Source organism: Diuraphis noxia, unplaced genomic scaffold (assembly GCF_037042655.1).
Source record: "Diuraphis noxia isolate RWA-SAM2 unplaced genomic scaffold, SU_Dnox_SAM2 contig0002, whole genome shotgun sequence".
Lineage (NCBI taxonomy): Eukaryota > Metazoa > Arthropoda > Insecta > Hemiptera > Aphididae > Diuraphis > Diuraphis noxia.
In genome coordinates this window covers 72,191,513-72,218,805 of record NW_028301712.1, presented here as the reverse complement: position 1 = coordinate 72,218,805, position 27,293 = coordinate 72,191,513, and the positions used below count along the sequence as shown (strand labels likewise).

Genomic DNA, 27,293 nt, shown 5'->3' with positions numbered 1-27,293 from the left:
ACCATTTATATATTTATAAGAAAGACTAATATTTCTATTATTAAAATTTATAATAAATTAACAAAACTGTCGACTATAACTAATGGCAAGTAATAATGAGCAAAAATAAAAAATTCTCACCTCCGTCATAAATTTCAAAATCTTTGTTTGAGTACTTCTTTAAAATGCAAATTTCTGAAAACCCCATCTTATTGTGCATTTGGTTTCATTAGAGGAAACACTTGTCGAAATTCCAGTTCGTATACGTTTTGTAATTTTTGAAATTTAGCGATCAGTGAATGAGTGAGTGGCATGGGCGGATAGGCCATTTTTGGCCTACCGGAAAATTTTAAAAAGGAGCCCCACATGAAAAAGAATTTAATAATATATGATATTAAAGGGCCCCATTACCGAAATACGAAGGGGGCCCACCGGGAAATGCCCGGTAGGCCTATCAGCCCGTGGTGAGTGGAGTGGTATTTGGCATTTCTATATAATTTTATAAATATGCTCTACATACATATTATAATGATTTGTTATTTTGACAATTTAATACCTATATAATAAATGCAATGTTTCGGAAAAAATTCATTCAACTTCTCTATAAAGTACCTATTATAATAATAGCAATACCTATATAGGGTGAAATTTGACAACCCGTCTTCACTCAGAACCGTATTTCGTATGCAATGATTTATCATTGAAATTAAACACATACATCCGTACTTTTAATGATGCGGTAGGTACCTATTATATATACTCGAGTACTCGACACCTACTGTACTGCAGCAGAGCGGTTACCTACTTTCCCTTTTTTGTTTTTTAATTGATCACTATTCATAAAGATGATTCTGCTTGCCATATCCAAACCCATTCAATAATATTGTAAATATTTCTGATTATTTTTCTACCATAGAATACATAATAGGTATATATTAAACTAAATAATTACAATTTATTGAAAATGAAAACTGTTTTTATACTGTATCAACTGCTAATAACTATTTCCCGAAACAAAATAATTCATATATTATATTTTATATAATTAATAACTTCGTTTTAACTCTTGCATGTCCTATATATGATGACATATTTTTTATAGATACATGTTCACAACTTATAAGTTATATACAAGGAGTATCAGATAGAACTGACTAAAAAAAAAAAATTATGCTAATTAAACGTACAACGAAAATTGTGAAAATTATATAATTAATAACTAATTTAAGAAATATACTCATTTCAGAAATAATATTGAAAATAATATTTGAAAGAAGTTATAACGCTCCAAAGTAATTTGTGCAAAAAAATATTGATATTTAAAAAAATAAACTAATTGATTTAGATAAATATTTTTACCATCAAAATATTTCTTTTAATTAAATTTACAAATTGGCTATTTTGAATTTTTCCAACAAAAATTTTATCAAATTTAAACTTTTGTATTTTTACTATTAAAAAAATGAAAAATTTTTTTTATATTGTACGTGTAGCGCAAGTCTCTTAATAATAAACAAAAAAAAATATTAATTAGAACAAAAGTTATTCTAAAAGTCAGTTCTATCTGTTACACCCTGTATTGTGAAATCTTTTGAATTTTAACATGCGCATAGAGAAATCGAAATCAGATTTAAGTAAAATCATATCAGCAGCTGTAAACGTATCAGTATTTCAACCTGTTTTTTACCTTATTAGTTATCAGCAATGAAGCAAAAAAAAACAGTAAGTACTTAAGTTAATATAGAAAAATTTCTCCTCCGTAGATCATACATTTTTTATAATAACACATACAATTTATATACCGACCAGGAGTGTAAAGCTTATTATAATATTATTTTTTATATTGTTGGATACATATAATACATCTACATCTTGTCATTTAAAAATGATAGTGAAGGCTTGCGTACATTATTATAAAATCAATAATAGATAACAGTTAAATATGTTTCTAAATTCTAAGCCTTAAGGACTAAGGTAATATTAAATCTGAAACACATGGACATATAATATAGGTAGCCAGGTAGGTAAATATATGTACTTTATAAGTTATTGTTCATCTAGTATATAATATTATGATGACTGATGAGTGATTATAGTAGGTTGTAGCCTGTTGGTATAGAATTTAAATTTTAATGTATAATTTATAAAAATAAAAAATACTGCGCGTATAGGTTTTAGAAATTTCTTTTCATTTTATTGTGTATACAATGTCAATATACATTTTATCTTGCAGCAGTGTGTTTGGTTTGATGTATTAATATATTATATATCCAGCACCTCGGTACGTACATGATATGTGTTGGTATTATGTATGTTAAAATAATGTTATATTATATTCACAGCTTGTGTATTATAATTACGATGACGGACGAGTATCGAGTGTCAGCGTGTGCGTGTATGTGGCGCGGGGAGGTTGATGGGTTTTGTGGAAGTTTGGCGGGAGGGGGAGGTGTTAAGGAAAATGAATTATATTATAATAATAATATGTATATATAAATAATAATATTATCCGGCGGCGAAGACGAATAAGAAGCCGCTCGCCGTCGGCTAACTAGCAGCAACAGCACTAGCAGCAGCAGGTCGCTTTTGTGTTTATATACCTACATAACATTAGATATATTATAATTTTATTTGTATATAGGTACATATAACATTATACCTATACAGATGTGTATACATATATATGTGTATAATATCGCAACGGATATACAGTATACACTGTATTGTAGTTGCACCAGTCCCCACCCGGTCGACATGCCTGGCCGCGACGCTGCGCCACGGTCGCAAATCTGGTTTCACCTGGCGCGCGCATGCGTCTGACGGCCGGTTTTATCGTTACCGCCGTCGTCTGGTGCGTGACGTTTCGGGTGTCGGGTACGTGCGAGTGTGTGACCGCCGTTGTACCGTATTTTTATTATTATTATTTTGTTCGCCGCCACCGCCGCCGCGCCGTTCCCCACCGTTTGTAATATTTGTAATATCGTTCGAAAACCACTGCCGCCGCCCGTGTGCGTGTCGCGTTGTATCGAAGCAGTAGAGTTGTATACGCAGTGCGCGTCTCGCCGTTGTTATTATCAATAATACGTGTTATTTGGTTCGTCCGGGCGTAGTTTCCGTGATTTTCCGAGTGTTTAATCGAATCATAAATTGTAGTGCCGTTCGATACGAACACGAAGATTCATTCAAATCCACCGTCGCAACCGATTTAACGATGTGCAGGTGAACTGTGTCCGTGTGCGTGTCGCCCATCGCGAGTGAAACATAATATTATTGATAATAATTAATAATATAAACTCGACAGTTCTGATCTGGTGTTCCACGAGTGATCGTGTTTTCTATTCGTGTTGGTGACGCAGTTTTCATTCTTCTGGAGTATGGCCCCCGGGGGCCACACGACCCGTTGCGTTAACGTAGCCGCGGGCGTGTAAGTGCAAGTGTGTGATCGAGATGATGACCGACTACCGAGATCGTGGTATCGCTTGTAAACGCTGTTGATCGTCGGACACCCTGCAATAAAAAGTGAGTAACCGCCTCACCCACATACCTTACCTGATACCTGTCATCGTATAATAGTATGTCATTTCTATCCCCCCCTCTCCGTGTATACTACGCCCTTATCTGTCGTGGAAAAAATTCCATGCATACCGAACGGAAAAAGGCGGTTAGGTTTCGCGCATTTGAATCGGCGGCGGCGGCGGTAGTGGCCTCCGTATTGTGTGTATGCTACCTGCGCGCCGCCGCCGCCGCCGAGTTCACGTATAGATTGCGTGCAAAGATGGCTGCCGGACGGTGACCAGGTAACCTCTATTACTTTTTCTTCTTTATTTTTCGTCCGTATTTACAAGCCGACCATTTTTTGCGCGATTTCCAATCAGAGATTTTTAGCACTTCTGTGTGCGGATACGCGACTCAAATCTGTGAAGAGCCTCGTCCTGCGCAAACATTTCCAAGGTCTATCTTGTTTGACGACTTGATAATTTCCACCGATAAGTGTGTATTTGGGTGGGGGTCAGAGATAAGAAACGGGACATCGGGAACCATACATAATTTACCAATCTATATTATTAATATTTATAATCTTAAGACGAAATATGATGGTGTTACCTATTTGTCGTACAATTTGTCTTAACTATTATTGTTTAGATTTTTTCCGCTCATCATTCCGGAGTGCGAAATAGTCGTGCCATCGATCAACGCGGAAAATAAAATTTATAATAATATTGTGGACTGCGGCCAATACGTACGCCGTACGTCGTTGTGTTGTCGTCCTCCGGTGTCATATTTCAAAAAAACAATGTTGATGTTAATTATATATTAATTATTATAAGTATTATCATGAGTAATTATATCGTGGCAATGTGTTCGGTTTTTGTTCTTTTGCGTACTTTTTGAAATGGTAATAAATCTGGCGCGGGGACCCAACGTTGACATTGTTGACAATGAGATTTAAATCATTATTATTGGCTGACATTTATTGTTCGTTATTATACCTATCTCTGTGTAGGACGCGAAGGCGACTGGTTATTATTTTGATATAATATGCACGTTTTGTCATCAATTCTATTTCAGAGTGCACAACAGCCTTTCTCAGGAAACATAAAATTGTTTCCCGGTCACACATCACATGTCAGCGCAGTTGTCATTCCCATTAAATACTTACCTACCTATAAACTATACGTAGTCTATACTCTATATAGGTAATTATCAGTAATTATTGTAGTAAAGGTTGAGTTGGTTTGTGGTGGGCATGCTGACGTCTAGATAAAAAGTTTCTTTTTTCGTATTCACAAAAGGTATTGACAATTTGACATGAGTGTAGGTACGATTCATAATAATAAAAATTTAAAATAATATAATACTGGAATTGCAATATAATCGTGTTGTAATTATTGATTTAGTATTCAATAATCGTAACAATAGAATAATCGTAGTATGAATATTAGGTATGATAAATGATAATCAAAATTTTTAAGAGAAATTTCACAAAACTCAAATCGGCATTGTCGTTCTATCTTTTTTGACATATGAATTTATTGTTCTACCAGCTGACTACATACCTACCTATATAAAACCATATAACATATTCGATGAATCACATTTTATTTACCGATGATATTAAAAACTATTTCATCGCATTTCATTATAAAAATAATTTGACGTTCTGATATTATCGAGGATATTATGAAGAAAAACAAAATATAGAACAGGGTATAGAACTAATAGTTAGTAGATACATTTTTTAGTGTTGGAATTTTTTACTGTGATATGGTGATCAATGATCATGAATAAGTTACGCATCAACATAAATGATGTGATAACATTTTATTTATTCTTACTCTCGTAGGCTATTTTTTTTTATATTTTAGTCTGCTTTGTAATACCAGTCATTGATTTCTTTTGGATTTTTTTATTGTCATATGGAAATTTTTAATCCAGTTCTGTTAAAAAATTGTTTGTATCATATTGTCCTATATCCCTCATGGACCATAGGTCCTTTATACTTATTTATCCGCATTTAAGAATTGTTCTGGGTTATTTGAATCTTTAAAGTATTTGTAGAAGATACGTAGGTATAGTAAGATTGATTATTTTATTTTGAGTGTTAATTTGTAGTTTACTAAGGGACAGAGACTTATCATTCTAGTATACTATTGTGTACCTTATACTACGTACCTATATCATTGCTTGAGTTTTTGTTAATATTAATTTTTAGATAAGTTTTTTTTCTTAAAAAACACCAAAGTAAATGTCGAGGTAAATGTTGTGTAGATAGATTTGTGTGTCCTTTAGTATATTTAATTATTTTGTCCAGTTATGCTATCAATGTATTTTTGATTCAATAAGTAAATACTTGGTTTATTGTGTTTTAAGCACATTTGTCTTTTTTAAGTACATTCCTTAAGTTCATTGTACGTTCGTTAATGTTAATTTCAAACACGGTATATAAATAAAAATAGATAGGTCTACACTCTATAGCATTTCAGTTTACCATTATATTTATAACAAATGTTTATTTTAAGATCCAGTTAATTTCCAATGCGAGATATATGTGTATTACAAGTTATAACAGTGTATGAGAAACAGATGGGTATAATATCGCGCGTGGAATGCACTTGAATCTGTTCTAGGTGATAGTTTACTGGGACACATTCTTTACGGTGTAATAATGATAACTATAATATACGTAATAAAGTGTTATTCGTATATTCTCTGTTTCACAATACTATTTCACTATATAATGATACTTTTTGATATAAACATTTCAAACTGGATATTTAAGAGATAAAAAATATTATATATTGATTTTTAAAAGTAATTTTGGTATACAATATGATATAAAATAAACTTAAAATAACCTTATAAGTAATGTTTAACGTATTACTTGGTATTAGATTCTAAATATTAATATAATTTTATATTACTTTCATGTTTCCACTGTAGGTTGTAGGTAAATAATAATGTACGTGTGTGTATAAGTAATTAGCTGTTAAAATGTTATAGGTCAATAGGTTATAATCTCATAACTCATAGTTCACGTAAATTATCATATAATCAAGAGTTATATCTTCTTAAATACCTACATAAATAAACAATTATACATGTATAAACAAAAATAATCCCAGTACAATAATTCAATAGTATATTGATATATTACTCGGAAATTGGAATAATTAATTCAGTGCTTTTTATAAGTCATCGTTATTACAATAATACGAATCGTATTTGAACCAAGAAAATAAACATCATGACATGATACATTGTATCATAATATACTTATCTTAAAATAACAGTTCACAAATAAATATTTAAATTGCATGTCTAGTCGAACTTTAGCAAAACAAAAAATAGGTATTTTATTTATAATTTATCATCTATAGTAATTAAAAGGTGGAAATGAAACATTTAGTTCTTGGGTGATTACTGATTTGGGTGTCTTATTTGGAAATTAAATCCGACATTTATAATATATTTCAATTTATATTTTATAATATTTTGAAAAATATAATAGGCACCTCTTACGTACGCAATTAATTAATAAAATAAAATATAAAAATGCATTAGTCTGACATTGTCTGATATTGTTTATCTAGCAAACCATATGTCAATCGATAAACTATTAATTTAAAGTTTAAACAGCCCGGCGTCCCGGTAGGTATTCAACGATAATTTAGTAACTCCACACAGGCATTTTTTGTTTCCGTTTTACTAACGTACCTACAATATGACAAATTTTATGTTCAAAATAATTCATTTTACTCTCTAACGTTTAAAATTTGATTGAATTTACCTCTTATAAAATTTAAAGGCAAGAATATATAGGTCTTATTGTTGTCTTTAAATTTATATACATATATTAATATGTGCCTATATTTCCTATCCAGGGCATCTCGGAGGATTTTATTGATATTATCCCGGATATGATTATTTTTAAGTAGGTAAGTTACGATCGTTCTACCTAAAACGAAAAAAAAACAGTTTATAAATAGTCATAATATTCATAACATGCTTTATAATAATAATAAAATCAATAAAATCCTCCTAGATGCGCTAGATAATATTCTTTCTTTTAAATTTGATATGAGATAAATTCAATTATTGTGAACGTAACATTTTCCATGTTGCTTATAAGATGGAGAAAACAAATGCCCATGTAATAGCGTCCTCATAATATGTTACGGGTCGAATATCGTTTGTATACGAGTATTTTTAAGTCTAACTTATTTAAAAGTAACGGTGTTTTTATTTTATGGGATTTGAAAGACTTAAGTTTGTGATGCATTGATGTATTATAAACAATTCATGGAAGTTGCGTTGTCTACCGTTGAAGTTACTACTCACTATTACAATCTAATTATTTCGTTAGTTATATCAGGTTATATCTCGGGTTATATCAAGATGGTATTTTTAAGCTAAAATAGCATATTAGGTATGTATTCTGACTGCTTTTCTTGCATTAAATGTTTAAATATTTTATGTAAGCCCTTTTATATTATAAAGAGTATTAATTATTTTACGAGTTATTGTCTGTAATTGTAAGTAATGAATGTGTTATTGTGGACATTCAAAGTGATCAAACTTTGAATGTATTTATAAAAAAAGTATAAATCATTTGTATTTTAGCTCATTTTTATTGGTTTCATAAAAAGTAAAGACTACATAAAGTTATTATAAAGTCAGTTGTACCCAGTGCCGCGTTAAGCTATGTTTCCGCCCCGGGGCAAATTAAAATATGCTACCCTTAATTTTTTATTTTATGTTGATTCTTAAAAATTTTCCGCCCTATCAAACACCATAAAATTTTCCGCCCCTGGACAGTTGTCCCTCCTTGCCCCCCGTTAAATGCGGCTCTGGTTGTACCTATCGATTTAACGCATAATGTTTTAAAAAGACAAGGCAAAAATGAAAAGAGACAAGTGATTAACAGGTGATTAACCTTAATAATACAGGTATTAAAATGGTTTCTTAGTAATGAATTTTGTTTATTGACTTTTCATATATTTCTATGCATTTACACAAAAGATGCTGTTTTAATGTTTAACACCTAATGATTTTTTATGAGGGTTTTTTACTCTTGATTATTATTGTTATCTGTCGAGTTTGAACGGAAATCATGTCTTACAATTGCAGGAAATCACGAAAGCTCATCGTACACGTATTTATACGAGGACACACGTGTATTATAGTCATTCCTCCGTATTTAGATTTATTTTTTTGTCCCACTTCCAAGTAGGTTATAAGTACTACCATTGACTGTTCTGGATAACTGCCCATCCTCAGTTAAACAGGAAATGACTATAGACTCGTCCCAGTTTAGTATTATTGTTTTCATAATTATTTTTTGTAAATCCCCTAATTCATTTGTTTTCAAGGTTAGCCAATCAAACGCACTGTACCATGACCGAGATATGTTTTATTCGCTAAATTTGTACTTACAAATTATTTAAAAAGTTTAATCCTATACAAATCTATAAAATATAATTGTATTTTAAGTTAGTATAAAGTTATAATCAAACAATATACCTAATATGAATATATTTTTATAATAAATCACTTTCTTCAATAGGGTTTCAACGAATATTTTCATTAATAATTTAAATAATATTAGTTGTTATAGTTTTCACTATATTAATGTATATTGTTTATTTTGTCTAAAATTATACTCATAATTAAAAAATATAATATGGGGTATATAATACATTTTTCATTATATTCATAACTGTTTAGTACTCTTCTTTTAATATTATTATAAATTTATAAGTATACAAGTCACTAATTCTGTACATTAATTAACACCTGAGTTGTGCGATCTTAATATAATCAATGAACAATCATAATAGATAATAATATTTCAATCTACTTGTATAGATGAAGGTATCTTATTTGAATATCGTGCAGTTCAGAAAAATGTCATAAAACCTTGATATTATTTTAGTAAAAGTATTTAGGTAGCAGTTGTGCTAGTTTATTATAAAAAGTACATTGATAGATTAATGCGTTTACAACCTTGAATACGACGGTTTGATATTATGTTTTGTGTCGTCTTTCGTCAGGCGTCAATGATGAAAAATATTTGTTATGTTATTGCTTCGGAAATTGTCGAACGAGTTAATAGTTTTCAAGTTTAAATTTTAAGGAATTTAAATTGTATCAATAAACAGTATTTTTATTTATATTCTGGCGTGGTGTGAAAAAAAAACAGAACTGCAGTGATTCCACAATAACACTCATATTAAACATGTTGGGTTATGATTTATATAATTATTTTTATTACAATATTGTTGTATGTACATTGTACATCTTTAGAGCTGTTGTATTCCTTTTCGTTTTGTATACGACACCCGTTTCTGAGTTGTGGGGTTTATTTATTTTTTAATTTCGTGGGCGTGTCTTTAACACGATTATGACGTCTTGTCTTGCCTTGCATTGCGAGTCCGAAGACTCGCTGTGCAACGCATAATATATAAATCTTCGTTATCATCATGAATTGCTTGCCGAACCGCCAACGACTGACCGTGAATAACTACTGGTTTTATAATAATATAACATATTAAATTTTTATAATAATATGATACTTTTATCAACGCGCAACTTGGTTCTTACGAAAATCTTATATTATAGTGCGCTGTGCGCGGGACACGCAATTATCACAAAATAAGACATCATCCGAAATCTTGTTTGATTCATGTAATTTATTTTAAAAATATTAGTTTCGAAAAGCTTAGATTTAGAGACTAAACCATCTCGCCATCTCCGCATGTTTAAAACAAACGGCGCGTTACGACTGCACTGTTGTCAGATGCAATTGACCTACGTTAACGACGCACTCCGGTGACCAAGAACAATGTGTGCATGTGAATTGTCGGAAGTGCAATTAATTCGTTCTCGCTGTGTAGGGAATTTTATTGCAGGAATAGTAAGTTTAATATTATATTATAGCATACAATTTTTTTTTAAAGTTTTAAAGTCACTATAGTATACAACTATGATAAAAAGTACAAATAGCATACAGTTATGTATAGAGTTTAAGTATAATATACTCAATAGATATGTGCCCAAACCATAACTATCATGAAAATAACAATAATATTAATTGGAAAAATTTAAGGATTCAATCTGTTAAAAAATGTGCAGTTTGCATTTAAATAAGCAAACGAAATATCATACCTTCACAACTCTATCAATCTTTTAAATATTTTTGTACCCTTTATCATAAATATTACATTTGATTATGTAGTAAACGAATTATACATAATAGTATAAAAGTATATAATATACATGATACGGTAATACTAATTTTACAAAATATTCTTTTTTTTATAAATTATGATGATATTAATGGCAAATGTATAATTTTTTTTGTATCTTAGCTTACTTCTGTATTTCATATTATACTTTTAAACATTGTTTTATTCTCTGTTCAACTAATTTGAATGTTAATTTTGGTTTATCTTCAGTCATAGTGCAGAATTGTTTTTTCTGAGGTGCAGACTAGTGTATCTACGTGTATCTATAACTGTCTGACATGGGTTAGAGTTTTTTTTTTAAATGTTTGTGATTAGGTACTAAGATAAATAACATAATTTGACATTTTTGCGATATACCTACTACTCATTTTAATTTTTTTAAATACTCAATAGTTTTTCTAAAGTATTATCTAAGTATTCTAGGTAGGTTCTATGTTCGAAAGAGATAATTATGACATGTACAAACTTCTAAGTAATTAACGCTCTAAAAATACAACTAGCCCTCTGTGCTAGGCGGGGGAGATCCTAGACCCCCCTGATTGTGAAAAGTGGGTACCGAAGGTGAAGACAGAGTCGTTGGAATACTATTAATGTAATATACTAAATACTAACCTAGTATAATAACACTATTATTACTTATTTAAAAACAGTTGAATGTTGAAAATTGTTCCATATATAATATATATAATATTTTATGATATTACATATATGTAGTCATTTGTATCTTATATCACTAATGTATTTTTTTTTTTTTTTAATTGTTATTTATTTTCTAAATGTTAAAAAAAATAATGTTATATTAACAGTAAGTTAAGATGACATTCGTCAGTAAAACTTTATGAATAAAAAAAAAAAAAAAAAAAAAATATATAATATAGGTACGCTGAATGCAGTATGTATGTATAGTATATTATTATATCGGTATTTGATTATGGTAAAAACATTTAAAATTATCAAAAGTCGCATGGCGTTTATTCCAACGAATTACATAATAATATATATATAATAATAATAATAACTTATTATAAACATAGGTATAACAAACTAATAATATTTACCAAACGGTTTTTAGGGGGAGGGGAATTGTGATTTTGTGGTTGCTAAGCCTGCATTGTCTGCTCCCCCAATTTCTGCCTATAATAAGTAGTATATTATATTAATATGATGTAGGTCGCGATCGTAATAGTAAAAACTATATTATTAAATATTAATATTATGTAGGATCTTGATGCGTGATGTGTTTGTCTTCGCAGACCGGTCGCCATGGTAGACCAGTCACATTGTGGCGGCGGCGTTCCGTAACACATTTTCATCGTCAATTTATGTATATGCGATGATACGTGAGTGTTTTTTTTCATTTCCCTTACCGTCTGCACCAGAAATAACATAGTGTAACAATATAAGTTTTTAATACTAAAACTATATAATAATAATATCATATTATATGGTACGGTATTCAATACGGTGTGTCGGAAGCATCGCGTACAATAACGGTAATAGGTCATTGCTGATTACTGTATACGCGTATATTACACATTACCACGCTGTGCTTGTCCAATCCTCGACGCTCTATATATTTCGTATATTATTATTATGAAATAATATTGTTCTGTACGATAACAGCTGTTGCTCCTGCTATCGCGATCTGATACAATATTAGGAGTATCGTGTGTAAATATCTAATTATAATATTATTAATTTTTATAAAAGTTAGAATAAAGGACCATTACAAATACTGAAATTTATATTAGTTTTGTCTTTAGTTGTTTGTTACCTATTCGAACATTTTTCTTTTTTTTATGTCATATTGTTCCTATTCTGTACTTGTATAGGGTGTATGGTATTAATTATTATTTTTATAAATTTGAAAAAAATTATATTTATGTTATTTAGATTAGCTGATAATTTATTAAAATTTTGGTTTTAATATCACTGTCGTCTATTTTCCACTAATAGTTTTTCTTTATAGAATAGTTTTTATGGTTTGAATAATTGTATGAATAAAAATATTAATATATTATAATTATATACACGTAACTACTACCTATACAATACTACGTATTTATTGTGTATTACATATTAATATTATTATTATAGAGCTGTTAATAATTATTTTTAATTTATTTTAAATTATCGAACACCATTATATTTATTATTTGACGGGAAGTTGATATATTTATCAGAATAACATAATATTATATTCACCAAGACTTGCATAATTTATATTTTATTGGAATGTGGGCGTGATACTATCGTGCTAATATCTGCACATTATTTTATTTTTAATTATCAATAATAATTATTTATTCTGCTCTCGATACACTGTATATGTATTATAATAATTTTTAGTTACGATTCTGTGATATAAATTGGTGGTTCAAATTTTTTGAATTGATTTGGCCTTATTTGTCAATTAAGACCAGAACATACACGTTGACACTAGAATTACCTTACTGTGCTGAAATGCTTATAAAATAAAACTTTATTTGATAATTTACTTATTTTAATGTTTTAAAGTTAGGGCTAAAATTAATACTTTGTTATTATTTGTTACATATTTATGTTATTTATGATATTTAGTGGTAATATTCACAATTTTATTTCTTCATAATAACATAATTGACTTTTTCATTGATAACTTCGTCGATTTAGGAGTTAATATAAATTATAAATCATATGTTTACTATCCAATTTAATACATCTAATACTCTTTTATGGAAGTAAAAATAGGTCTATTTTTATACTTACTACAATTGTTATTTAATTAAATCATTGAAAATTATTAATTATAACATAAACCATTTAACTCGCCATTTAACCAGTCTTTAGACTTTAGAGTAGGTTATTGTAATTTCGTAGTATATTTTTCTTGGGGTCGAACTGGCTATATTTAAACACATACCTCAAGGTGTTTTAAAATTCGAGTTATAATGTTAAATTTTAATCACGGGATCAAAAAAAATCTGGACTCTTTTGTTTTCTTGTTTTTATTCCCGAATTATGCTCAAATATAGAAACATATTAGCTCTATGGCACCTATAATATTTATTTTGAATTTACATAGTGTAGAATAACTATTTATTTATATTTATACTTTATTTACGACTAAAATATATAGGCACATTTAGAGTTATAAATGGACATTTCCTCCTCATTAAAAAAAAAAATAAGTTATCTTGTGAAATAAGTTTATTTCTAAAAAAGATTATCTAAATAAAATATAATTAATAATTAGCAAACATTCTGACTTAAGAATAATGCATTTTGTAAAAAAATCTGATTTCTGATTATTTTGTGTTTTATAAACATACATTTTTTTCTTTAGTTAAAACTGTATAGGTAAGTTTGGATATTTAACAATTTAACAATTGCTTGTGAATTTGATTTCTGAAGTACTTCAATAAACTTCCATATATTTTGATGATGAGTTTTTACCAAATTTTAAATTTGTCATTGAAACCTTTTAGTTACTTCTACTTACGCCGAGGACGGCGGATATATGTTTTATGTGTTTAATATTTTTAAATTCATTTAAAATCAATCAATCACTTATTATATACTGACTTTACATTTTGTTTTTCATACTCTTCCGCCTAATATTGTTTTTAGCAAGATATTTAGGCAAAGACTGAACGTTAAACTTGATAACTGAACGTGGAACTACTAAACTGACGAGATACTGAACGTAAATTTTGTAATGTTTCGCACTTGCATGATGGTGACTATGTGGGTTATTTTAAATAAAAAATATTAACATATTAACATGCATACCTATTATACCTTTGTTTACCTATTATATTTTGTTAAAACAGTCCTTTACTAATGTTCGATAATCCATTGAGCATACTATTGCGTTATCTTATTAATTACTTATTATTATTTTTTAAATTGAAAGTTTTTTATATAAAAATATTTTATTATTGTTAAGTATTCAAATGTTGGTTTACTATTTATATAATGTTGTATGAAGTATTGTATATTATTTTTATAAACGTAAAGTATAGTTTTCAATTTTTCATAATATGTAGTAAAAATACTCATTATATTGAAATAATCCACATTTTTTGAGTATGGCCATATGTAATATTATTAATGTTGCCATGAGCCCATGACTACCTATTCAGTTCTTTATTATTTAAACATAACATATCATATTTATTCAAGGTGATTCACTATATAAGCACGCACACCCCCTTTTTTCTTTAATAATAGAGTTATTCAAAATCTGAGTTTGTAGAATCTTTAAATATACTCTAAGACCATAATTTAAAATTTTTTAAATTTTTCTCACCACCTGGAATGCCCTGTGGTAATACAAACTTTTGTTTTTCAAATGACATATTTTATGTATATTATATATAATATACTTAATATCGAGTATATTATTGATAATACCGGATGTAGTGATGTATATTATGGTTTTTCTTCTGTATTATATGATATTTCTAAGCAATTGAGATTCCTGTCACACGCGACATAACACAATGATGTGTGCACACTGCACATATGTAATGTACTGGAATTTGGTAACACAAAGTATGATCAGGTTTTCATCACCTCAATAGGTTACAATACGACGTGACAATAATGACATACCTCCAGTTCTGGGTTTTGTTTCTTGCCACACTAATAAAGAACCGTTAAGATTTGTTAAGGTTCTGTTGTACGTATACAGTATTTATATTGTTTTTTCACATCTCAAGGCCCTTGAAAAGCTACTTTTAAATTTTTATCTGTCATCAACTGTCTAATGTGTTATAAATTATTTAAAATCATAACATATTATAATTTTTTTTTACTCTTTTCTATTTATTATTAAATTATTATAGTTTTATCATAAAACTTTTATGTATAGGTGAATATATTTATTTTTTTAGCTTAAGAGATATTTTAAAGAAGTACCTAATGGAAGTAATTTTCAATGTTTATTATTGTTACCTATAAAATAAATAGATAACTGATGTAAACATTAATATAATATTTACCATATTTATGTAATGTACTTGGAATTATATTTGTCTTCTAGTAGTATTTATGATTCTACATTTATTTTTGTTATTTATATTACTATTTTCTGTTTATTGTTGTTTAATCAACAGTTGCTGTGTTTTTGATCGAGATCTGAATTTCTAAGTTCTGCATATTCTTGTATAAAATCAGCTATATACAGATACCTATTATGCATACATTGAAAAAGTGTTACGGATTCTGTTTAAAATAGTGCTCTGAAAACACACAGGGACCCGTGATTTGTGTAACAAATTATGAGGTCTTCGAGCGATTCTATTTTTTATCAGTCTCTATTTACTATAGGTACTAATATATACATTCATAGATTGTTTAAATCAGGACCATGCACAATTTATTTTTACAATTCATTAATAAATGAGTTAAGTTTATATAACGTTTTCAAAGTTATTACTTATTAATTAGTAGTTATTTAATATTTATAACTGTCGGAAAATTAGTTAAAAAAAAATTAATTAAAATTTATAACCATTATAATACAATATTAATTTACCCTATCATCCATAAATGCAAACATACAATACTCATATTTTGTTTGATATGTCTAGCTGCTATACAGGTACCTTATATTATGATTGTGTAATAGGTTCATGCCATTACAATAGCCTACGTAATACATCATGTATTGTAAAAAAACATAATGCTTTAAGCCCTTATAATGAAGATTATATTATTCATATGTATTGTTTCACACAAAAGTACTCACCTTTGTTTTATCAGTGAAATTTAATACCTTTAACAATTTTTTTAGGTTACAATGAATCCTGAAATGACTATGGCCATGAAAAGGCACGAAGAACGGGAGGCTCTGAGGAGCGTTATTCAACAATGGAATGCTAATCGACTGGATCTATTTGAACTTTCTGAACCAAATGAGGTAAATTAAATTAGTTACTTATATAGCATTTTTCATGTATGAATTTAAAATAAATAACGATTAGACAGATATGTCATGTTAATATTCTACACATACCTATATATACCAACATTTAGAATCTTACTTTGTTGAGAAAATCATCGTAAGCGTATATTGTTGACAATTGTTAAGAATTGACCTTATTATTATTATTAATCGTAAATTTAAAAACAATACATTAGCAGTCAAAAATTAATGTTTTATTTTGTATGTTAAAGTTTTATTTACGGTATATTTTTTATACATTTTACGGTTTGATGCATGAGAAAAGTACCCACAACAAATAGGGTAGGGTGTGCATAGGAGCAGAACAACCCCTTAGTATCTTTTGTAATTTATTATGGGTTCCAAAAATTAATTTAAACACATTTAGTGTAAAAATTGTACTAGGAATTGCAATTAAAAACATTTGGTGGTTTGATAATATTTTCACAAAACTATGAATTAAAGAATTTTAATTCGTAGTATCATTGGTTATAATTTTTAATTTTATACATATTTAATATTATATTTGAAGAATAAAATATTTTTTTATCCATAATAAATTATCCGATAGTCAATTAATTTTCTAGCTATGGATATTTCAAAAACTTTGTAATACAAGCACGTACCTATCCAGAATCAATTTCCGGGGGGGGGGGGGGGGGGGTTGAAAATGTTTTAAGTCCGTCTTCCGACAAGATTGCGATAACATATTACAAATATATAACTACTTTAAAAATTTCGGGAGGGTGGGGTTGAACCCCTAAATCCCCCCCCCCTGTATTCGGGCCTGATAAATAATAAAAAAGCGCTTAAGTCGTGGATGTCACTATGCTGTACAGTAGGTTACAAGTGGGTTACTGTAATGGATGGAATTAAATTTGAATTCAATGATATTATATCATTGTATACGAAAAACGATTCTGAACGGAGACGGTTTATCTGTCTAGGATATATTATAAATTATTAAACATTTTCAAATCTTTGATTTAAAAAGAAACTTTTTTATGAATTTCTAGCTTAAAATAATTTACGAATTTTCGTGATTTTTACGTATGTTGTCAAAATTTAAATTTAAATGCTTGTAAAAAAAAAAATGTGACTATGCATTTCTTTTATTTTTCAACTGCTATTGTAAAAATATTTTAGAAACCTTGTATTAAATTTTCAAATCTTCGATTTAAAAAGGATTTTTTTTATAAATTTCTAGCTTAACATAATTTGCGAATTCGCAAATTTTCGTGATTTTTACGTATTTTGTCAAAAGTCAAACTTTGAATGCTTATAAAAAAAAAACTGTGACTATGAATTTATTTTATTTTTCAACTGCTATTGTAACAACATATTTAAAACCTTGTATTAAATTTTCAAGATCTTCTACCGAAAAAATAAATTTCTATCGATATTAATTTTAAAAAAAAACTAATAATTATCGAAAACTTCAAATGTCTATGAATAGTTCAACTTAAGTCAAAATTTTTTGAAAATTGCATGGTGGATAGAATATACTTACATAAACATTCGATGAAAATTGCATGTATCTATGGTCATTTGTTTTAAAGTTACATCAAAAATCAAAATCTATTTTGTCGCAAATTGATTATGCGTAAAATTTCCCGTTTTTCCCTTAATTTTTAGTTTGTTTTTCTCGATTATTTAGAAAAATATTAAGAATTTTTTACTTTTGACCTCCCAAAGTATCAACTAGATTCACTTTCTGATTGAACAAGGTACTGAAGTCAAAAATCAAAGCACTTTTACTGCCCCAAAACGTCAGATACAAAAAAAAAAACACACATATGGTAAAATCAATACATTCTTCGCTATGCTCAGACTCTAAAATAATAACAATTTATAAGAAATTTATGTTTTTATTTCGGTGTACATTTTCGACTTCTTTATTATTATTTTATTTTTTATGAATCAGTATAACTTTATTGGTATTGGATTTTCAAGATATTTTATTATAAGGAAAATATTATGCAGCTAAAAATATGTTTAAGTACTCAGTATTATGCACATTTGTTTTAAGATCAGTAAAAAAGAACATAATTTTACAAGTAGTTTTTCTCTAGAAAACTATTTATATTGTACAACGAGTGTATTCTTATTTCAATCGGACATCTGGCCTCTTGAATAGCACGTGCTTTACGAATTAATTTTTTTCTGTCCACATGATAAAAAATGTACTGTAGGTACCAATATAAAATAAACAATGTAATAATTTTTGTGTCTGTATATCAAAGTCTATAGAGTATAATCTATTAATATTATAAAGGTATATGTTACCTATTTCTTACATTTTCGTTCAACACTTATAATAATCATTTGACAATATTTAGAAGTGATGAATATGTATGCGTATGATAACACTATTAACATTTTATTGAAATATTTTATAATTTAAACATGTTTTAGTAGGTATTTATATATATATATATATATATATATATATATATGATAGGAGCCATATATTACATTTTCAAGCTTTTCTGTTTAACAAATAAATTTTTATCAATATTAATTTTTAAAAAAAGCGGGTAACTCGTGGATGTCGCTCCGCTGTACAGTAGGTTACTGTAATGGATGGGATTAAATTTGAATGCAATGATAGGTATCATTGTATACGAAAAACGATTCTGAATGGAGATGATTTGTCAGTCTAGGATATATTATATTTAAATATTGTCATATATTCTATTTTGAAACAAATATTTTATTTTTCAATTAAGACGCATTTTGTGTAAGGTGTGGTTAATCAATTAGTGTAGTTACCATGTAGTTATCATAATTCATAATACCTTATATTATCATAGATATACGAATACCTGGTTTGAGGATAAATCGTTATCATCACGCTATTTCGAAAAAATTTAAAATTCAAACGCACTTAAAATTTTTCCTATAATGACGATTTAAATTTTCTCTATAGCTATTTGAAGCAAAACTTATGGAAAACTTGGTGTTAAATTTTATAACCTTAGATATAAATACAAACAATATTATGAATTTTGAACTACAAAATAATTTAAAAATATTTATGGTTTTGACGAATTTTTGTCAATATTTGAAATTCAAATGCTAATAAAAATTTAATTTGAATTTCCGGTGGACATTTTTTTTGTGATAAAGATTGACAAATTTGTAAGGAATCTTGTTTTAAATTTTCAAATCTTAGATTTAAAAAGAAAATTTTTATGAATTTCTAGCTTATAATAATTTGCGAATTTTCGTGATTTTTACGTATGTTGTCAAAATTAAAATTTAAATGCTTGTAAAAAAAAAATGTGACTATACATTTCTTGTATTTTTCAACTGCTATTGTAAAAATATTTTAGGAGCCTTGTATTAAATTTTCAAAACTTAGGTATAAAAGGAAAATTTTTTATGAATTTCTAGAATAAAATAATTTACGAATTTTCGTGATTTTTACGTATGTTGTCAAAATTAAAATTTGAATGCATGTAAAAAAAAAAAATGTGGCTATAATATAATTCTTTTATTTTTCAACTGCTATTGAAAAACTATATTGTGAGCCTTGTATTAAATTCTCAAATCTTAGAATTAAAAAGAAAAACTTTTATGAATTTCGATCTAAGATAATTTGAACATTGCCGTAATTTTTATGTATTTATTCCAAATTTGAACTTCAAAAGCTAATAGAAAAAAATCGTGCCTATGTATTTTTGTAATTTTTTAATCACTATATGAATAACTTATGAGGAACTTTGTATTGAATTTTCAAGTATTTTGATAGGGCCAAAAACAATTTATCAACACTTCAAAAAAAATTTTTCAGAAAAATTGAAAATTTCAGTTGTCTATAAATATCTCGAAAAAATTCAAAATAATTTGAAAATTAAATCATGTAAAGAAAATGCCAATCTAAATAACTGGTAAAATTTTCAAATAACTACGACTTATACTTTTTGAATAATCACAAATGTTTAAAATCGTTTGAGGATATATCGTTATCGTTACGCTATTTCGAAAAAATTTAAAATTCAAACGCACTTAAAATTTTTCCTATAACGACGCTTCGAGTTTTCCCTATAGCTATTTGAAGGAAAACTTAGTGTTATATTTTTAATCCTTAGTTATAAACGAAAAAAATTTTATGATTTTTCAACTTCAAAATTACTTGCAAATTTTCGCGTTTTCGACAGATTTCGTAAAATTTTGAACTTTTTTTTAGCTACAATAAGAACAACTCATAAGGAACCGTGTATTAAATTTTCAAGTTTTTTTGGTCGTCCAACATTTTTTTACCGAGACTTCAAAAAGAAATTCTCAAAAAAATCGAAAATTTCAGTGGTGTATAAATAACTCGAAAAAGTCAAAACTTTTTAAAAATTAAACTGTATATATATATAACACTAACATAAACATTTGGTGAAAAATTCAAGTATTTACAGTGATTACTTTTTGAATTACAACCATATAAAAAAATCAGTTTGGTCGAAAACTTGTTTTGCGTAAAAATTCCAATTTTTCTGTCATTTTTTTTTTATTTTTCTCGATTTTTTTGAAAACTGTTGGAAAATGTTTACTTTTGACCTCTATGGTGCACCAAGGATCTTCAATTTTACATCGGAAACCACCCCCAAAGTTTGAAATCGAAGCATCATTTCGACTAGTTATGCTGTACACAGACACAAAAAAAAATACATCATTTTAAAATCAATACATTCATCACTTCGTTCAGAATCTAAAAAAAAAAAATAAACACATCATGGTAAAATCAATACATTCATCGCTCCGCTCAGAATCTAAAATAATATTACATCATATTCTAACAGTACAAATTATAAAACCTTCCCTAACGAAATATAAATACATTTTGTCGTTATATATATTATATTATATACAGTATATAATGTAATATTATAAACTATAGATTATATTATTTTATGTGTATTTTGTATTATTGATTATAGATTTAATGCTTGAAATTGAATTATATTTTTAAAAAGTCAAGAAAAAACATACAATTGATCTAATATGATAATTTAGCTATTTAGGTATTATTTAAATTAGTGGGCCAATGAGGTTATATTATTATATCCATTTCTGTATATTAATTTTTGTCGGACATTCTGTCTGTGATATAAATTATATTTGTACAGTTTATTTACATTTTCAATAAAAAAATTGAATTTTGTTTTAAATGCCAACTTAAATAAATGTTATTATAATATTACAAGCATTTTATGCTTAGTAGATTTTTGTGAATTCTGCATAGTTTTGAGTTAAATTATTTTAAGACAGTGAAACTTAAATGAAACATAAACATGATTTTGATTCGCTATCGCATTGGTCAATTATAGTCGACCAGTTCGTTTTTTATGTAACTACTGTATTCCACGTTGGCATGAAGATGACCGGGATTTGCTCGCGGAACGTCCACGGTTAATTATTATCGAGGAAGTTTCAATGGATAAATACAACGGTGAAGGAGACATTCTATATGTTCACGTTACAGGTCATTCATCCGATTTAATATGGTTGTGTGTACGTATGTATACACAGGCGCGTGCGCGCACGCACACACACACACAATATATCTATATATTATTAATATTAATTTCATTGAACACATTAATTGTGTACTACGTTCTGATTTCCAATGATGTGTCACATTATAGTATATGTGTTTGAAGACACAGTAAAGAGAATCGAAATATAATTCATAATACTATGAATCGCATTGTTGATAGTTGTGTTTGTGTACACTCTAACCATGTTGCATTCTTCTACGTCAAAGTTTAGCAAGGTTGCGTAATTGTTGTTATAAATAAAGTATGCTTGGTTAGATTGTTTGTCGATAGTTCAATATAACGTATATAATACCTGTACTTACAAGTAATAATTATGCGTGCTCGCAAGTGCAAGGAACTTAGTGTAACAGTATTTTTAACTGAGCAGTTAATCTTGTAATGTAAAATGGTTTACCTGGGTTTTAAAATGCATATGTATATAAAATGTTATCAATGATTATAAAATAATTTGTATAAACAATTTGACCGTATTTAAAGAAAATGTTACAGTTTATATTAGTGATTATTTATTTGAATAAATAATATTACATTATAAGCATATTATATTATACGTCTGTTACTAAACTAAACTTATATAATATTTGAATTAATTCAAAATTATTATCTTTTAAAAATCATTACTTTTACTTTATTTTGTAAAGTATGTTTTGCGTACTTATTGTACTGTCAATTGAGTCATACATTGAAATAATGTATCCTAGGAATAATGACTCAGTCTTGTACATTTGTAAGTGTTTATTAGTTATCTGAACTCAATAATATTAAAAAAATTGCACAGTTAAACATAATATTGTAAAGAAACATTTGTAAATACTTATCATTGTATCGGGAATGAATCACAGCATTGTGTTCAATTAAAGTTTTTACACTTTGAATACACCCACGTAAATTGTATTTTATTATCACTGGAATTTGCTGATGAAAACGATTTTCATTAATTTTTGTTGTAATAAAGTAGCCTAATACCTACTTGATTTATGATTCGTGTCAAATAAAATAATCGTATAAAAAAGATAAAACTAAAAGAAAAATTGTTGTTATTGTTTTAGTATAACCATATCCGTAGGTATACGTTTCTTTTGAAAATATTTGAATAAGATATGGTTATTGTTAAAAAGTTTAAATAAATTTATATGACTGAAAAATTCACGTAACTTGCAATACAAGTCTGCTGGATTTTAATGTAAAAAAATTGTTTTGCCCTTACAACATCAAACAATAAACGCGTACACATTTATTTGAATTTATGTATACTGATAACAATAATTATGACATTTTTTGTTTTACACACTATTACTGTAACACCGCAGTCTTATTATTAGCCTGTATAGTAGCGAGTTGTAATGTATTTTGTCGCTTTAAGTTTGTTCGTGGGAACTGTTGGCAGGTGGTTTTTGTAGGTACATAAAATAATGTAGCATACTAGCATTCATTGAAACAATAGGCGTGGTGTCGTATTCTCCCATCAGTTTAAACAGTATTGAAAAAGTTACCGTATGTATGTATGTATGTATTTATACATTTATGCATTATAAGCATACTGTATGAATATAAATGAAGTATGCACTTGTATAATTTTACAAATATTCACAAAAAAAAAATATATATATATATGTTTATACTAATTAGTAAATAACTGTGGTTTATTAAAGATATCATTTTACACCTAGTAATGATAATAAATATGAGTAACATGATGCGGTAATGATTCATTGTTCGATGTTTGGAACCACTGCATGCCTCGATGACGCATTTTTAAGTGTTCGTAACATTTACCCACATATTTATAATGGGTTTATAAATAATAATTTAATGACATAAAAATTCTTACAATTTTACATTAAATGTTAACGATTTCCCACCAAATAACTTAACTACCTTATTTTTGAATTACAGGAGTTGCTATTCCATGGTGTAATGAGGTTTTATTTCCAAGAACCTGGTACGGGACAAAAAGTTGCTACCAAGTGCATTCGTGTTGCATCAGACGCAACGTCACAGGCAGTTATTGAAACCCTTATTGAAAAATTTCGACCCGATATGAGGATGTTATCTGTTCCAGAGTATGCTTTATACGAAATACATGAAAACGGAGGTAATTCACATGTTTTTGTAACTACATGGATTTTTTATATAATTATTATTTGTTATCACCTATAATTTTTTTAGTTAAATGACTAATACGCATTTATTTTTCAAACGTTCATTTTTACATTTTTTCCGTTTACATAGATGAAAGAAAACTAGGCGTTGAGGAAAAACCATTATTAGTGCAATTGAATTGGCATAAAGACGATCGTGAAGGAAGATTCTTATTACGGCGAATAGATGAAAAAACAAATGTAAATATTTCTTTTTTTAAATTATCTGTATTATATCTGCTTTATATTACTTATTCGTCGCAAACTCATAACAGTCATAACTCATCCTAAGTATTTGATATATTAAATAAATAATATTTTTTTTTAGATGCCTGCTGGAACGTTCCAAGAAGCGGGATCTAGTTTTAAGCGAAAGCTATCAAAACGAGAAAAGAAACAGTTGAAAAAGCAAGAAAAACTTAATCGCGCTAAAAGTCATGGTTTAAGCCCAAATGATGAGAATGATGCTGGTGTCGCCGAAAAATTATACACAGGTATAACAATCTTAGGACTTATATTTATAATTATACTTAATCATGCGATAAGTAAAATAGCAATTTTTTACAATATTATTAATTTTGACACTGTTCAGTTATTGCAACTTTTTTTTTTATTAAATTTGGAAATTAGTTGCAATAATTTGTGTTAAAACTGCATAAAATTAATTGCGTATAAAATTGATTAAAAAAAAAATAACATGGCACTGTGACTGTAAGTTCTAAATAAATAAAGATAGAATATAAAAGGTCAATTAATAATTTAAATAAAAACGTTGATAATTATTATTTTTTTTTAAATAAGGGCTGTCAACTAATTTTATATAAATAATGGTTAAAATATTGCCACATAAATAAATGTTGAATATTGAATATTCTTTCATTTAACAGCGTTATATATTAATTTTAGTTATTTATCATAAAAAAAAAAAATGTTTTTCTAATTTAGTAGATTTTATATATTCATATGTTTATTGTTATTGTCAAACTAATAGTTCTCACCAAGTTTTTTAAATAAATTTAAAAAAAAATATTTACTTAAGTTCTTTAACTATCTTTATTTTTAATCAAATCAGTTAGATATGTTTAATGTTCCTTTTTGATCTAATTTGGTTTACATCATGTATAATAATTAATAACTTAAATAATAAAAATATTATGAGGTGTACAAAGGCTGATATGCACGATTGTCCACCAATCTCATTCTCCAGAATAACAAAATATGAATAATACAGATCATACAGAATAAAAGTATTAATTAATTTATTTATTTTTAGATTAATTGTTAATGACATCAACAACAAGGTTATTAGCCAGTATTAAAATAAGTGTTATCATTTTGTTTTTGTGAACTTATTATTAGTATTACAATAAAATGTTACTTATGTACTTTATAATACAGTGGTTTGCCTATGTTTTCTCTGTAGGCTGTGCTTTAAAGTTACCTAGTACAATAATGTTGAATGTGCATATTAATTAACACATTTTAACAATGTTGATATTTAAATTGGACTAGTGTACAATGTCACTAATTTCGAAGAAATCATTGCTATAATAATCTTTCAGGCCAGAATAGGACAAAATAACGTAGTTTTTTTTTGCACCGATAAAAAAAGATTTTGAAAATTATTTTAGAATTATTATACAATGTAAATATCTAATACCTAGGTAGATTATAATGCTTAACATAGTTCAACAATTGTTGAGATTTTGTATTTATTGTTTAAGATAAAAATTAATAAATGATTAATTTAATCTAGAGTTACCAGAAACAAGTTTCACTCGATCAATTTCTAATCCAGAAGCAGTTATGAGACGCCGACGTCAACAAAAATTAGAAAGAAAATTACAAGCATTTCGAAGTAAAGATGGTGGTCCTGATACAGGTGGTACTCTCAAAATTTATGGTGAATCTCTCTGTAGAGATGTGCCATATAAAACTCTATTATTATCAATTAGAGATACTGCCCAACAAGTTGTTAAAGAAATGTTAGCTAAATATGGTCTGGATAAAATAGATCCTCATAATTTTTGTCTTGTTCAGGTATATTATAACTATATCTTTATAAAATGTTTCAATTATTTAAATAACTTATTTTACTAATAGTAATTCTTGATCTAACATAGGTAAACAATGCAATTGCATTGAATGAAAATAACTCTGGATTAAACAACGGAGTTTCAGAAAATAAGGAAATACTCAACAACAATAATAGGGAATATATACTTGATGATGATGAGTGTCCATTAGCTATTTTAATGAATCATCCACAAACTAGAGGTAAGTAAATCAATATTGTTTTGGTGTTTTTATGTTTTTATTAAGTATTTATTTCAAAATAATTTAGGCCTTTAATTACATAAAAATTAGATTTTAAGATAAATTTGTCATTTGAAAAAAAAATACATAAGAGATAATACAATACTTATCTAATTTTTAACAGATTTATTATATTAGAAAATTTATCTCTTTTTCGAATTAGAAGAAATCATCTAATTATTTAGGTAATTAACTAAAGAAAATAAGTATAAATATGTGTACCTATATATTGTTAAGATCAAGGCTGGATTAAAAGAGGGTGGTGAAAGGAATTTATCTTCATACACAAGATTTAATAAAAGGCACAAGTGTTTTGAAATAAAAACCAACCGTTTTTCTATTATCAAAGTTAACAATAAAAAATTGGTTCTCCTAAGTGCAATTTTATATGTTTGTAACTTTGTTTGACAGACGATTGTGGTACACTTTTAATATGTACTCACATTAAATTAGTTGGTTATATATATATTATATTTCAAGTTAGCTATCAATCATAATTTAACACTAAATACTAATTTGATAATGGATTATAATATGTTTTAAGTAACCCTATCTCATCTTATACCAAATAAAAGAAAAAAGATTATTGTTAAAGTTATTAGGAATATAACTGTGGAAATTTATTTTA

General features: G+C 27.5%; 1 protein-coding gene across 4 annotated transcripts in view; it reads left to right on the top strand.

Annotated features, from left to right (window-relative positions):
• The first annotated feature begins 2,852 nt into the window (after positions 1-2,852).
• cno (adherens junction formation factor afadin) overlaps positions 2,853-27,293 on the top strand; it is a 65,402-nt gene continuing 40,961 nt past the window's right edge. The window contains exons 1-7 of one of the 4 annotated variants that reach the window (XM_089218560.1): positions 2,853-3,498; positions 16,504-16,629; positions 24,105-24,303; positions 24,441-24,550; positions 24,678-24,843; positions 26,106-26,389; positions 26,473-26,626. In XM_089218560.1, coding sequence (XP_089074686.1) covers positions 16,510-16,629; positions 24,105-24,303; positions 24,441-24,550; positions 24,678-24,843; positions 26,106-26,389; positions 26,473-26,626 — 1,033 coding nt within the window. In that variant the 5' untranslated portion in view covers positions 2,853-3,498; positions 16,504-16,509. The remainder of the gene's footprint in view (positions 3,499-16,503; positions 16,630-24,104; positions 24,304-24,440; positions 24,551-24,677; positions 24,844-26,105; positions 26,390-26,472; positions 26,627-27,293) is intronic. The other 3 variants (XM_089218559.1, XM_015523964.2, XM_015523965.2) reach the window with 3 other exon arrangements.